Genomic DNA, 15,760 nt, shown 5'->3' with positions numbered 1-15,760 from the left:
ACAGCCCGAAAATCCTAAAACAACCCAGTTTCAGAGGTTGTTATTATTCCTATAATAATAGGAACATAAGTATCACATTTGTATACACATGTGATACTTATGTTGAAGGCTTTCATGGCTGGAATCACTGGGTTGTTGTAGGTTTTTTTTCAGGCTATATGGCCATGTTCTAGAGCAGGGGTCCTCAAACTTTTTAAACAGAGGGTCAAGTCACTGTTGGAGGGCTGGATTATAATTTGAAAAAAAACATGAATGAATTCCTATGCACACTGCACATATCTTATTAGTAATGCAAAAAACATTTTAAAACAATACAACAATTAAAATGAAAAACGATTTTAACAAATATAAACTTATTAGTATTTCAATGGGAAGTGTGGGCCTGCTGCTATTGGCTGATGAGATAGGATTGTTGTTGTTGTTGTTGTGTGCTTTCAAGTCATTTCAGACTTAGGTTGACCCTGAGTGAGGGCCGGGTAAATGACCTTGGAGGGCCGTATCCAGCCCGCGGGCCTTAGTTTGGGGGCCCCTGCCAAAAAATGTCAGGCCAACAAATGCTAATCAAGGTGGTCAATTGAAACATTCACACCTACCTCCAATAGACAAGAGTTCTTTCTCCCACCACAGATACATAAACCCAATTTTCCTAGTTTCCAACAGGCCTCACAATCTCCGAGGATGCCTGCCATAGATGTGGGTGAAATGTCAGGAGAGAATGCTTCTAGAACGTGGCCATACAGCCCGAAAAATCTACAACAACCCAGTTTCAGAGGTTGTTATTATCCCTATAATAATAGGGACATAAGTATCACATTTGTGTCTTTTCATATGTTTGGCATGCTTATGATATCATCAGGGTCTGGTCCTGTGAACCCAAAAAGGAGCCTCAACAACTTGTCGCACCCAGGAAATTGTGAAAAATCACAGACTCAAAATCAACCCAAAGAAAGGCCAAAATGAAGCAACTAACTAGATGGCGGGATCATGGGATATGACTCAGTCTGATACCAGTATGACTTTCCCTTTTCTCTCTCCTGAGGCATCATCAGATTGTTTGCAAAAGGCTGCCTGATGGACAGAATTGTACAATAGACCGGGATAATATTGTTGCAACGCCTTTGTATTTTTCCACTGCTTCATTTAGGAGGAGAAAAAAAGGTTAGGAGGACCGGATAAGTGCAGAATGCAGATCTGGGATTCTTCAGAATTAATAGAGGGGGAAAGGAAGGTTAAAGGGGGGAGGAAGTAAAGGAAATGCATCTCAAAGCACTCAGTGCAGCAAAAGTGTCGACAACACAACTATTCTTGCAAAACGCGGACAGCGGAACCCACATGTGTTGGCTGGATCTTTTGAAACACGCTGCCCATGGGCTTTCCTCTCCCCTTTCCTCTCTCAAAGCCATGCTGAACACAACAAGAGTGTTTTGGTCCGAAAGGAAGAGACTCCACCTTCAAACCATCTCGGCTGCAGCCACAGAAATATGATTCGGCATTTCTCTTGCAAGCAAAAACAAGGAAACGTGGCAAGCGAGAGCAGAGCATCGCAAGGCCGAGAGAGCGCAGAGGAGCAAGAAACATCCCCGTCTCCCATCACGGCCGTTCTCTGGACCGCTTTTGTTGTTTGACCCCATCACCCTCCTCCCTTTGGGACCGTTCAGGATGCTGGAGCTAGAAGAATCCCTCCGGACAACACAGGGCTTGGTTTGGATAGAAAGCACTGGAACGGTGGTGTCCTTTCATGCGCATCCTGCAGAGATCAGCAAAACATAAGCGCCGCAGGTTACGCTAGAGACATACATGTCGTTTTCCATAGTTTCCTCCTGTTTTCAAGTTCAGAGGAGCCAAATCTGGCGTGGTACGGCTTGGTACGTACGTAGGTGGACAGGAGCTGCTAACCCTCATGCTTTAATGGAACAATATGCGCACAATAGTGTGTGCGCAACTGCATGTGTGTTTAAAACACACACACACACTTGTCTTTGTATTCCTGCTACTTTGTTTCCTAATTGTTCCCTCTTTTCATTCTGTAGCGGCAGAAGGCCAATCGTTTCCTTGAGTGAAATGTAGCATTTATCAACGTAAGTACCGTACAGTGTTCCCTCGCTACTTCGCGGTTCGTTTTTAGCAGACTCGCTGTTTCGCGGTCTTTCAATAAATATTAATTTAAAATATATATCATGGTATTTTTGCCATTTCGCGGGTTTTTAATCAATATTAATTTTAAATATATATCGTGGTATTTTCGCCGTTTTGCGGGTTTTCAATAAATATTAATTTAAAATATATATCACGGTATTTTCACTGTTTCACGGGTTTTCAATAAATATTAATTTAAAATATGTATCATGGTATTTTTGCCGTTTCACAGGTTTTCAATAAATATTAATTTAAAATATATATCACGGTATTTTCGCTGTTTTGCGGGTTTTCAATAAATATTAATTTAAAATATATATCGCGGTATTTTCACCATTTCAATAAATATTAATTTAATATATATATCGCTGTATTTTTGCCGTTTCGCAGGTTTTCAATCAATATTAATTTAAAATGTATATTGCGGTGTTTTCGCCGTTTTGCAGGTTTTCAATAAATATTAATTTAAAATATATATCGTGGTATTTTTGCCGTTTTGCAGGTTTGCAATAAATATTAATTTAAAACATATATCATGGTATTTTTGCTGTTTTGCGGGTTTTCAATAAATATTAATTTTAAAAATATATCGCGGTATTTTCACCGTTTTGCGGGTGTTCAATAAATATACATTTAAAATATATATCGCTGTATTTTTGCCGTTTCGCAGGTTTTCAATAAATATTAATTTAAATATATATATCGCAGTATTTTCGCCGTTTCGCGGGTTTTCAATAAATATTAATTTAAAATATATATCGCGATATTTTTGCTATTTTGTGGGTTTTCAATAAATATTAATTTAAAATATATATCGTGGTATTTTCACTGTTTCGAGGGTTTTCAAAAAATATTAATTTAAATATATATCGCAGTATTTTCGCTGTTTCGCGGGTTTTCAATAAATATTAATTTAAAACATATATCACAGTATTTTTGCTTTTTTGCAGGTTTTCAATAAATATTAATTTAAAATATATATTGCGGTATTTTCGCTGTTTTGCGGGTTTTCAATAAATATTAATTTAAAATATATATTGCGGTATTTTCGTTGTTTTGCGGGTTTTCAATAAATATTAATTTAAAATATATATCGTGGTATTTTCGCTGTTTTGAGGGTTTTCAAAAAATATTAATTTAAATATATATCGCGGTACTTTCGCTGTTTTGTGGGTTTTCAATAAATATTAATTTAAAATATATATCGTGGTATTTTCACTGTTTTGCGGGTTTTCAATAAATATTAATTTAAATATATATTTCGCAGTATTTTCGCTGTTTCGCGGGTTTTTAAAAAAAATTAATTTAAAATATATATCGCGGTATTTCCGCTGTTTTATGGGGTTTTTTGCCACCGCCACTCTCCGAGGCGCTTTCTCTCCTCAGTCATCCCTCCCTCCAGCCTTGAAGGGCCTTTCCTTCCTTTCCCTTGCTCTCTCGCTTCACCCAGTTTGCTTCCTTTCCTTCCAGCCACCCACTGCACTGACCGGGGGGCGGGTGGGTGTAGCTGAAGATACAGGAGTGTTTTATGTACTGTACAGAACAATGTGGGAAATGTTATGTAGCCTATAAATGTGTGGGGATGGTTAATTTTAAGTTTATAAAGACTTTTTAAAAAGTGTATAACTACTAAAATAATGTATAAATATTAAAATAATATTAAAATAAATATAGCGTCCCTACTTTGCGGATTTTCACTTATTGCGGGTGGTCTTGGAATGTAACACCCGCGATAAGCAAGGGAACGCTGTACTTTGTTTCATTGTTTCCCTTAACAGTTGCGCTATGTGATTCTTCCCCAGTCTGGTCCATTTCTGCTTTTCTCTCTCATGTTTTATTTTAAAAATAACCCGACACTTTTCATATACAGTCTGTGTTGCGGTTACTGAAAAAGCACTGAAAGAAAAGCTATATTTATTTAATTTTTTTGCAGAAAACAAAAGGAAATGAGTCAATGCAAGATGAGATTAGGTGCCAATTTTCCATTGCGCTTCTCTGTGCCACCTCTTCCTCCAAAAGAGGCCAGATTCTAGACCAGGCATGAGCAAACTCCAGGTGTTTTGGACTTGAGAAACTGCAAGTCGCTGCTGGTGTGAGAGAATTGGCTGTCTGCAAGGACGTTGCCCAGGGGACGCCCAAATGTTTTGATGTTTTATTATCCTTGTGGGAGGCTTCTCTCATGTTTCTGCAATGGGGAGCTGGAGCTGATAGAGGGAGCTCATCCAACTGCATGTTGTTTCTGGTGTGAGAGAATTTGCAGTCTGGAGAGACATTGCCCAGGGGACGCCCAGATGTGTTACCATCCTGTGGGAAGCTTCTCTCATGTCTCTGCATTTATTTATTTTTTTTAGTGTCGGGAGTGATTGAGAATCTGCAAGTCACTTCTGGTGTGAGAGAATTGGCTGTCTGCAAGGACGTTGCCCAGGGGAAGCCCAAATGTTTTGGTGTTTTATCATCCTTGTGGGAGGCTTCTCTCATGTTTCTATAATGGGAAGCTGGAGCTGATAGAGGGAGCTCATCCAACTGCAAGTTGTTTCTGGTGTGAGAGAATTGGCAGTCTGGAGAGACATTGCCCTGGTGATGCCCGGATGTGTTACCATCCTGTGGGAGGCTTCTCTCATGTCTCTGCATATATATTTTTCCTGTCAGGAGCAACTTGAGAAACTGCAAGTCGCTTCTGGTGTGAGAGAATTGGCCGTCTGCAAGGACGTTGCCCAGGAGACGCCCAAATGTTTTGATGTTTTGTCACCCTTGTGGGAAGCTTCTCTCATAGAATCATAGAGTTGGAAGAGACCTCATGGGCCATCCAGTCCAACCCCATTCTGCCAAGAAGCAGGAATATTGCATCCAAAGCACCCCTGACAGATGGTCATCCAGCCTCTGTTTAAAAGCTTCCAAAGAAGGAGCCTCCACCACATTCCAGGGCAGAGAGTTCCACTGCTGAACGGCTCTCACAGTCAGGAAGTTCTTCCTCATGTTCAGGTGGAATCTCCTCTCTTGTAGTTTGAAGCCATTGTTCCGCGTCCTAGTCTCCAGGGAAGCAGAAAACAAGCTTGCTCCCTCCTCCCTATGACTTCCTCTCACATACTTATACATGGCTATCATGTCTCTTCTCAGCCTTCTCTTCTTCAGGCTAAACATGTCCAGCTCCTTAAGCCGCTCCTCATAGGGCTTGTTCTCCAGACCCTTGATCATTTTAGTTGCCCTCCTCTGGACACATTCCAGCTTATCAACATCTCCATTCAATTGTGCTGCCCAGGGAACGCCCAAATGTTTTGATGTTTTATCATCCTTGTGGGAGGCTTCTCTCATGTTTCCATAATGGGGAGCTGGAGCTGATAGAGGGAGCTTATCCATGCTCTCCCCAGATTCTATTCTGTGATCTGTCGGTCTTCAGTCCTACCGGCACGAGGGTTTAACTCATTGCGCCACCATGTCTCCTCATGGGAAGCTGGAGCTGACAGACAGGAGCTCACCCTGTCTAGCAGATTTGAATCACCGACCTTCAGGTCAGCAATTCAGCCGGCACAAGGGTTTAACTCATTGCGCCCCTGTAGCTCCATATGTCAAAATATATTACTTAAAACAAAACAATTATTTCCCAGGCGGAGGGGTCCAAAGTGAGGAGAGTGAGATAGCAGTTTGGCTTAGAATTAGTTCCAGAAAAATACAAAATTAAAACGGAGCCGATCCGTCATTTTGTAATTTCTAGCGGATACGGGGGTTCATTAGGGTGGTTTCCGTATCCGCGGTTTTGACGGACGTGGATTCGGCGGCCTGGGGACACAGCGGGGTCATCCCCAGCAGGCTCACGGCACTCCGGAGCCTGGAAAAGGGTTTATTGCATGCTTATGGAAGGTTCAGGCAAGGAACGGGACACAATGTATCAAGCGGGGATGATGGACAGATGGGAGAGAGAAGGGTTCCCAAGGAGTACAGCCTTGCTGTCCTTTTAAATCGACTCCTGAGCCTTTGCATCTGGTTGAGATCTGACAAAACAGAGCCAATTTCTTTTGGATTTCCCAAAATCCTGCCTGGAAGTCATGTGACCTGAAGCCGAAAATCCCGACATTGCTAAACTCCATTTAAAGCAGAACAAAATTGATTAAAGACAGAGAGTAACTGCTTACAAGTAAATAGTTCCTAGTAATTAATAACCACAAAGTCTTGGCCAGATTACTGCGACTTAACAAGGAAGAGCTTCATGCTTTTGCAGCTGAAATGGAATAGATTTCATTAATGTTACAGCTATATAATATATAATCTAATAGCCGTGTTTTTATGGGCTCATTATCTACATTGCGTGCTGAGCAGTTTTCGAAGATTTGCTTTATCTTAATAGATAAACAGCACGTGTTCGAGGCATTTTTGAATAACGAGAAAGGACTGTATTCTTTTAAAGGGAAAACAACTCAAATTGTATGTATTTTAATACGGATTTGATGCTTTTAATTATGGCGATTGTGATGATTACTATGTTTATTTATACCCTGCTTTTTCTCTCCACGTTTAATTCTATTTTGACATTGATAATATTTAGGTTTTGAATTGTATATTGTATTGTTTTTACATAATTCACTGTTCTGAGTCTCTTTAGGACTGCGTTTCTCAAACTGGGGGTTGCGAGGGAGTGTCGGAGGGGTCGCCAAAGACCATCAGAAAATACTGTATTTTCTGTTGGTCATGGGGGTCTCTGTGTGGAAAGTTTGGCCCAATTCTATCATCGATTGAGTTCAGAATGCTCTTTGATTGTAGGTGAGCTGCAAATCCCAGCAACTACAACTCCCAAATATCAACTTATATTTCCCCAAACTCCACCAGTGTTCACATTTGGGTATATTGAGTATTTGTGCCAAGTTTGGTCCAGATCTATCATTGTTTGAGTCCACAGTGCTCTCTGGATGTAGGTGAACTACAAATCCCAGCAACTACAACTCCCAAATATCAAAATTTATTTTCCCCAAACTCCACCGGTGTTCACATTTGGTTATATTGAGTATTTGTGCCAAGTTTGGTCCAGATCTATCATTGTTTGAGTCCACAATGGGTTCTGAATGTAGGTGAACTACAAATCCCAGCAACTACAACTCTCAAATGTCAAGATTTATTTTCCCCAAATTCCACCAGTGCTCACATTTGGGTATATTGAGTATTTGTGCCAAGTTTGGTCCAGATCTATCATTGTTTGAGTCCACAATGGTGTCTGGATGTAGGTGAACTAGAAATCCCAGCAACTACAACTCCCAAATGTCAACGTCTATTTCCCCTAAACTCCACAAGCATTCACATTTGGGTATATTGAGCATTTGTGCCAAGTCTTGTCCAGATCTATCATTGTTTGGGTCCACAGTGCTCTCTGGATGTAGGTGAACTATAAATCCCAGCAACTACAACTCCCAAATGTCAAAATTTATTTTCTCCAAACTCCACCGGTGCTCACATTTGGGTATATTGAGTATTTGTGCCAAGTTTGGTCCAGATCTATCATTTTTTGAGTCCACAGTGATCTCTGGATGTAGGTGAACTAAAAATCCCAGCAACTACAACTCCCAAATGTCAAGGTCTATTTTCCCCAAACCCCACCAGCATTCACATTAGGGTATATTGAGTATTTGTGCCAAGTTTGGTCCAGATCTATCATTGTTTGAGTCCACAGTGCTCTCTGGATGTAGGTGAACTACAAATCCAAGCAACTACAACTTCCAAATGTCAAGGTCTATTTTCCCCAAATTCCACCAGCATTCACATTAGGGTATATTGAGTATTTGTGCCACGTTTGGTCCAAATCTATCATTGTTTGAGTCCACAATGGGTTCTGAATGTAGGTTAACTACAAATCCCAACAACTGAAACTCCCAAATGTCAAGATTTATTTTCCCCAAACTCCACCAGTGTTCACATTTGGGTAAATTGTGTATTCATGCCAAGTTTGGTCCAGATCTATCATTGTTTGGGTCCACAGTGCTCTCTGGATGTAGGTGAACTACAACTCCAAAACTCAAGGTCAATGCCCACCAAACCCTTCCAGCATTTTCTGTTGGTCATGGGAGTTCTGTGTGACAAGCTTGGTTCAATTTGGTTCAAGTTTGGTTCTATCATTGCTGGAATTCAGAATACTCTTTAATTGTAGGTGAACTATAAATCCCAGCAACTACAACTCCCAAATGTCAACGTCTATTTCCCCTAAACCCCACCAGCATTCACATTTGGGTATATTGAGTATTTGTGCCAAGTCTGGTCCAGATCTATCATTGTTTGGGTCCACAGTGCTCTCTGGATGTAGGTGAACTACAACTCCAAAACTCAAGGTCAGTGCCCACCAAACCCTTCCAGTATTTTCTGTTGGTCGTGGGAGTTCTGTGCGACAAGTTTGGTTCTATCATTGGTGGAATTCAGAATACTCTTTAATTGTAGGTTAACTATAAATCCCAGCAACGACAACTCCCAAATGTCAAGGTCTGTTTTCCCCCAAACTCCACCAGCATATTGAGTATTGTGCCAACTTTGGTCTACATCCATCATTGTTTGAGTCCACAGTGCTCTCTGGATGTAGGTGAACTACAACTCCAAAACTCAACGTCAATCCCCACCAAACCCTTCCAGTATTTCCTGTTGGGAGTTCTGTGTGACAAGTTTAGTACAATTCTATCGCTGGTGGAGTTCAGAATGCTCTCTGAATGTAGGTTAACTATAAATCCCAGCAACTACAACTCCCAAATGACAAAATCAATCCACCCCCAACTCCACCAGTATTCAAATTTGGGTGTATCAGGTATTTGTGCCAAATGTGGTCCAGTGAATGAAAATACATCCTGCATATCAGATATTTACATTGCGATTCATAACAGTAGCAAAATGACAGTTGTGAAGTCACAGCGAAAATAGTTTTATGGTTGTGGGTCACCACAACATGAGGAACTGTATTAAGGGGTTGTGACATTGGGAAGGCTGAGAAACACTACTTTAGGAGAAAAAAAAGGTGAAATGAATAATAATTATATACGGTAACCAGTTACTTTGGTTCTCAGAATAATAACTTTTGTGGTTACTTTTTAAAAGGAACATTCTGAGCAAAACTAATGCATTTCTATGTTTCGTTTTTGCTTTTAGAACAAGAATATATATATATGTAATTCTAACTTGTGTTGTCTACCAATCAAGTAATTGATGTTGACAGCCCAGGAGATACAAACTATACACCAGAGAGAGGTAAATAAATGACTGCTTGTATATTATTATTATTATTATTATTATTATTATTATTATTATTATTATTATCTTGGGTACCCAATGTTGCCCTGGTTATTTGAAAAAAGTAATTTATTTAATTGTATAAAATGAATAAGGTTGCGGGTGAACTACAACTCTCATCATGCAGGTGAATCCTGAAAAATTCCACCAGTACTCAAAGTTTGTTTATGTTGGGCAAGTTTGCTCTAGATGCATCATGGGTGGGGTTCAGTGTGCTCTCTGGCTGCAGGGTAAACTACAACTCCCACTATGGTGAGTCGGTCCCCTCAAACGCCTCCAGTAGGTTGAATGAGTCATGGCGGTTCTGTGTGCCAAGTGTGGTCCAGGTCCATCATCAGTGGAGGTCACTATTTCTCTGGTTATGGGTGAACTACAACTCCCAGAAAGGAAGGCCAGTTCCCCCCAAACCTCTCTAGTAATCAAATTTTGGCATATTAGGTATGTGTGACAAGTTTGGTTAAGATCCATTGGTGTTTGTGTTCACAGTGCTCTCTGGGTGTAGGTGAACTACAACTCCCCCAAATCAAGGTGAATTACCCCCAAAGACCGCCAGTATTTTTTGCTGGTCATGAGGGCTCTGTGTGCCAAGTTTGCTCCAATTCCCTCTTTGGTGGAGTTTAGCGTGCTCATTTATTGCAGGTGAACTATAAATCCCAGTACTTACAACTCCAAATTGTCCAGACCACTTTCCCTCAAAACCCACCAGTATTCAAATTTGGGCATATTGGTTATGCATGCCAAGTTTGGTCCAAGTCCATCATTTTTGGGCTCATGCTGCGCTCTGAATTTAGGTGAACTACAACTCCATGTTGGTCATGGGGAGTGTGCCAAGTTCGTTCCAGGTCAATCGTTGGTGGAGTTCAGAGTGCTCTTGGACTGCAGGTGAACTATACATCCCAGTGCCTACAAGTCTGATTGTTCTGTCATGCACTGGGCCTGTAAAGAATTGCCTCTAAAATAGGACTTGCAACTTGAGCCCAGCGGGAAGCCAGGGCCCCCCGAAGAGAAGTTCTCAAGGATTTTCCACCACAAATGGTCTTTAGATGGCTTGTGAAGTATAACAAAGTCCTTTATTAATGAACAATCAAACAGAAACTTCTCTTCTCTTCAATAAAGTCAAACAAATGCTTCCAGGCCTTTATGCAACTGGTGGCTTCCTAATCATGTCCACGAGGGACAGGCAATTGTCTTTAATAACTGTTTCTTTACTTTAAAGAAAATCCCTTTTTAACTTCTTCCAGGCTTACTATAATCTAAGCCTTACTGATGTGGGCTCCGCTACCGGGTCGAACTGCGTCTTGAGCACCGAGTGGATCTACCAGTAAGGCCAGTAGATTCTCCAGCTGGAGTTCTTTGGTCTTCCAAACTGTTTACCCTCCGAAATTCCTCAAAGTTTTAGGGCTGCTTCCCTGGAAATCTTTGGAAATCTTTGGATGCTCTTAAGACCTCCCCCGGAAAGTTTTAAGGGTTGAAGCTTGTACACGTCCTCTAAATTAGCTTTCCTTACTGAGACTAACTAAAAATGGCTCCCTTCCCTTCCCAATTGCCCTGAACAAGGGGCGGAACCAAAACTTAACAATGATGGACAGGTGACTTGCCCTACAACTGCAACCAAAGGAAGCCACCTTTCTGCAGAATCCATGAAACCTTGGACTGCAAGCAAACATTTAATACAAAGCAAATAAAGTTGGAGCTCCTGGTACAACTGTACCAGCACACTGATAAATCATGGTGAATTCTCCCCAAATCTCTCTAGTATTTTCCGTTGCTGATCAATTCCTCTGTTTGCTGTGTGCCATAGAAAAGAATAGGAAATGGTTAAGGGAGAGGCAGTGGGCGAAGTCATGCAAATTCCACACCAATGGAGAGAGTCAGAAACACTGGGATGCCTGAGGTGGAGGAAACACATAAAATGTAGGATGAAATTGTGCCCGTATGAAAGCCTTCACTTGGGAGGCGATTGTGGAGGACGTTGGCAGGGCTCTTGGACATGTTTACGTCAATCACTATAACTTGCAATGTCATTAGAGGGAGGGCCATTGGTGTCTCCTGAGTAGTGGGAGCTATAGCTATTTGTGGAAGTGGGAGTTTGTCTGTGTAAGTGGACACCCCAGCCACATACACGCATACGCTTTTATTATGTGTATAGATTGATTATCTGGTTTTGTGCTCATTGGAAAATTTTGGGAACCAATGCTGAAGCTCAAGGGCAAGCTCAACCCTTGGCCTGTGATCCAATGCAGCCAATGCAGCTTAAAGCAATGATCTCAGCGTGGCATCTACTGCCATTAATATCTGTTCTGCTGGTTTCAAATTATTCTCCCCATCTCATTTTGTTTATTTCTTGTTCTTTCTGCAAAGGATGACATTCTCCCGCGGAAAAACGATCCTCTTATGGGTTATCTTCTTTGTGCTTTTTTCGCTGGCCCTTTTTGTGTACCTGGACAGGTAAGGAAAGACATAAATCCCTTCTTGCCGTTCTAAAATACTTCTTTGAGCATTATGAAGGTCTGTCCTTAGAAGCTGTCAAACGCAACGTTGGTATGTGCAGAAGTCACAAACTAAGGGGAATTACATTTTTACTCCGCATTCAAATTACGCAAACACGTTCATTCATCCTCATGCATACATAATAATAATAATAATAATAATAATAATAATAATAATAATAATAATCTTTGTTTATACCCCGCCACCATCTCCCCCAACGGGGACTCGGAGCAGCTTATTTTTATTTATTTACAGCTTTTATATTCCGCCCTTCTCACCCCGCAGGGGACTCAGGGCGGATTACAGTGTACACATATATGGCAAACAATTAATGCCAATTTTTGACATACAAACATATACAGACATACACAGAGGCTATTTAACTTTTTCTGGCCACCAGGGGAGCTGTCGTTTTCATCGTCCATCTGCGACGCTGATGAAGCACTTCCGCATTCCCCGCATGCTTCCCCGCTGGAATGCTTTGCTGGAGTCTTCTTTATGGCCTCAAAAAATCAGTTAATTTAGGCTCCCCACACTAAGGTGGTACCTAATTTTTCTACTTGACTGATAAAACTGTCTTTCGGGTTGCAAAGGTCGACAACAGGCTACACACAATTGATTGGAAACCCACTCCAACCTGGGCTGGCTTCGAACTCATGACCTTTTGGTCAGAGTGATCATAATGCAGGTGACACTCATCCAGCTGCGCCACAATCTCGGTGCCGCCACAATCCCGGAGCTTACATGAGGACAAGCCCGAACAACAGATTACAAAAAAATACAAAATTAAAATAAAATACATCACAATTTCTCCATTCTTCTGCCATGAAGAATACCTGCATTTAGGTCAGACCCTGCCAACATACAGTTCCACAACTTCCAAAATGCATCCTTTCCCTTTCCCTGAGAATAATGCCAAGGATCAGATTACCGTTTTCTCTACAGCAGAAACTCATTCCCAAAATGCATCCCTTTCTCTTCCTGATAGAAAACCACCTTGAGTCGCCTATAAGGCTGAGAAAGGCGGTATACAAGTATAGTAAATAAATATTAATTAATAAATAAAAGGAGGCAAGTGCCCACAATCCTGCTTTCCCATAGCAGATCTAACCCACTCCAAAAATGCACCATCTCTCTCCTTCCCATAGAGCAGACCATGGCGGGTGAATAGCACAGCTGTCTGTCACAATTTTTGGATTGTAATAAGGTCTCTTATATAGCAACAATTCTTGCTGCTGTTGTTCCAAAGTTGTAAATAAATGATAGATTTTTTTTCCCAGTCTGAAACATCCTGGCTCCATCTCATTTCCTGGCAGATTACTTTTCTTAATTGGTGTTGGTAAACGTAAGGAGCCTGTCTGTCACAATTTTTGGATTGTAATAAGGTCTCTTATATAGCAACAATTCTTGCTGCTGTTGTTTTTTTCCCCAGCCTGAAACATCCTGGCTCCATCTCATTTCCTGGCAGATTACTTTTCTTAATTGGTGTTGGTAAATGTAAGGAGCCTTGTGTTGACTTCCTTCTTAATGTAAGGGACCTTGTAAACACTTCCTTAACTTAAAAGAGCTATTGTCTCTGATAATGTATACCTGTTGTTTTCCCCAAAGGGTTCAACAGTTAAACTCTAAAATTGCAACAGCAAAACAGCAGAGAGGAAACAACCAGGCACATCTTAACACAGAACATTTTCCCAGGCTCAGGCAGGCCTTCAAATGCTAATGAAGGTGGTCAGCTGAAACATTCACACCTAGCTTCAGCAGAGAGCTCTTTGCCCCACCCCAGTCATTCCACAGATATATAAACCCATTGTCCTAGTTCCAACAGACCTCACTACCTCTGAGGATGCTTGCCATAGATGCAGGCGAAACATCAGGAGAAAATGCCTCTAGAACATGGCCATATAGCCCGAACAAACCTATAAGAACCTAGTTAATCATTTGTCTCTAGTCATCAATGTCAGCAGTTCAGCAACTTTTAATTACAGTCAATGACTTATTCACCTCCTTCTTGTAGTTTTCCAGACCTTATTCCTTAGGATGGCATCTCTAGGCTATATAGACCCCAACCATACATCTTTCATATAATTCCATTCAAACCATACTCCATGCATCACATTCTTACTGTTTGTCGCTGTGAAAGCCATGATATCTTGGTATCTATAGCGAATACCAAGATATCGGAAGTATTTGACCTGTTCAGACTTCAAATTTTTGGTAAAAATGAGAACTGGCTATTTATTTCACAGTAATTAGCACAAGACTGGATTCTGATTTTACTGTTGAGGCGCTAATGATTGTTATACTGATGTTAATATGTTATAATTGCTTTTAATTGCCCTGTACTGGTTTTGTGATGTTTTGTATTGATGTTGTTCACCGCTTTGAGTCACCTGAGGGCTGAGAAAAGCGGTATAGAAATAAAGTAAAATAAATCAAGTAAATAGCAAAGCAATGAATTAAGTGTTTAAAGCCGAATCTAGTTAAGGACAATAGCACAGTATCATCTGCATATAAGAGTAAGGGAACAAGTGTAGAATGGAGCTTGGGACTATGACCATTCACCAACACTAAAGCCTGGTGTAAACCGGCAACTGGCTACCTGCTGTTTGTAGTCTTTTCCTCTAGGAAGTTGTTACGTATCTTCAACTCAATGATAAAAGCTTTGCTGGTGAAATTCAGTATTGACAAAAGGTTTGGGAGGGATTTTCTCTGCGAGAGTGTGACTTCCCCAAAGTCACCCAGTGGGTGCCCCCGGTGGTGCAGTGGGTTAAACCCCTGTGCCGGCAGGACTGAAGACCAACAGGTCGCAGGTTTGAATCCGGGGAGAGGCGGATGAGCTCCCTCTATCAGCTCTAGCTCCTCATGCGGGGACATGAGAGAAGCCTCCCACAAGGATGATAAAAAACATCAAATCATCCGGGCGTCCCCTGGGCAACGTCCTTGCAGACGGCCAATTCTCTCACACCAGAAACGACTTGCAGTTTCTCAAGTCGCTCCTGACACGACAAAAAAACAAACAAAAAAAAAACACAAACCAGTGGGTTTCCACTGCTGAGCAGAGGGGATTGAAAGCCTGATTCTCTGACGTTCTGCTATGCATTTATTATTCTTCCTTTCTTTTCGCCCTATTTCGCCAGGGACGGGACATTATTATGGATGTACCACAGCAGGTAAAGGACTGGTCATGTTTTTGGTCACTTACTTTACGGAAGTGAAACTTGCTTAAGTCTAATTTATTATTTTTCTGCTCCAAAAGGTAGGAGCTCTTTGGCCAAAAAGTCACTTGGTTTTCAAGATGCCAAGGAGGTTCGATTCGAAGACCTCCGGTATGTTTTATGCATTTCTCTTGAGTGCATAAAACACACTCTTTGACACACAGCTTTGTCAGTATAGTACTTGTTGTTGTTGTTGTTGTTGTTTGGTTGCTGTGTGCCTTCAAGTCATTTCCGTCTTAACAGCAACCCTAAGGCCACCCACTATGCTACAACTTCTCCTCTTCTAGTCATTTCCAACATGACTGACTTCTAGGGTTTTCTTGGCTAAATGTATCATCCTTCTTCCAAGGCTGAGAGAGTGTCCCAAAGTCACCCAGTGGGTTTCCAATTGGGTGCATCTACAATAGAAATAACATAAGGGCAAATGTCTTCACTGTGTCTGGTTGTGATCCCCAGGTTGTGCCAGTCAGCTTTCGAATGATATTATTTATAGCACCGACTTTTTGCTTGATATTCAAGCAGTGCTTCTTATAAGTCAGAGCATGAGTGAGTCCCAGGTATTTGGGTGTGTTGCAATGCTCCAATAGGATTCCTTCCCAGGTCATCTTCAGAGCTCGAGATGCTTGTCTGTTCTTAATATGATAAGCACACGTCTGCATTTTAGATGG

At 41.3% G+C, this 15,760-nt stretch overlaps 1 protein-coding gene and 1 long non-coding RNA gene across 6 annotated transcripts in view; one reads left to right on the top strand and one right to left on the bottom strand.

Moving 5' to 3' along the window:
- LOC137097664 (uncharacterized) overlaps positions 1 to 15,760 on the bottom strand; it is a 214,331-nt gene that overhangs the window by 195,114 nt on the left and 3,457 nt on the right. The window lies entirely within an intron of this gene.
- LOC132763594 (N-acetyllactosaminide alpha-1,3-galactosyltransferase-like) overlaps positions 9,226 to 15,760 on the top strand; it is a 32,608-nt gene continuing 26,073 nt past the window's right edge. For 2 of the 5 annotated variants that reach the window (XM_067471945.1, XM_067471942.1), the window contains exons 1-2: positions 9,226 to 9,345; positions 11,749 to 11,835. In XM_067471945.1, the coding sequence (XP_067328046.1) occupies positions 11,750 to 11,835 (86 nt within the window). In that variant the 5' untranslated portion in view covers positions 9,226 to 9,345; position 11,749. Of the gene's footprint in view, positions 9,346 to 11,748; positions 11,836 to 15,014; positions 15,048 to 15,760 lie in introns of all 5 variants that reach the window. The other 3 variants (XM_060757220.2, XM_067471943.1, XM_067471944.1) reach the window with 3 other exon arrangements.

Source organism: Anolis sagrei, chromosome 11 (assembly GCF_037176765.1).
Source record: "Anolis sagrei isolate rAnoSag1 chromosome 11, rAnoSag1.mat, whole genome shotgun sequence".
In the NCBI taxonomy this organism is placed as follows: Eukaryota; Metazoa; Chordata; class Lepidosauria; order Squamata; family Dactyloidae; genus Anolis; species Anolis sagrei.
The sequence above is the reverse complement of the archived record's forward strand: the minus strand, read 5'-3'. Positions and strand labels throughout refer to the sequence as shown.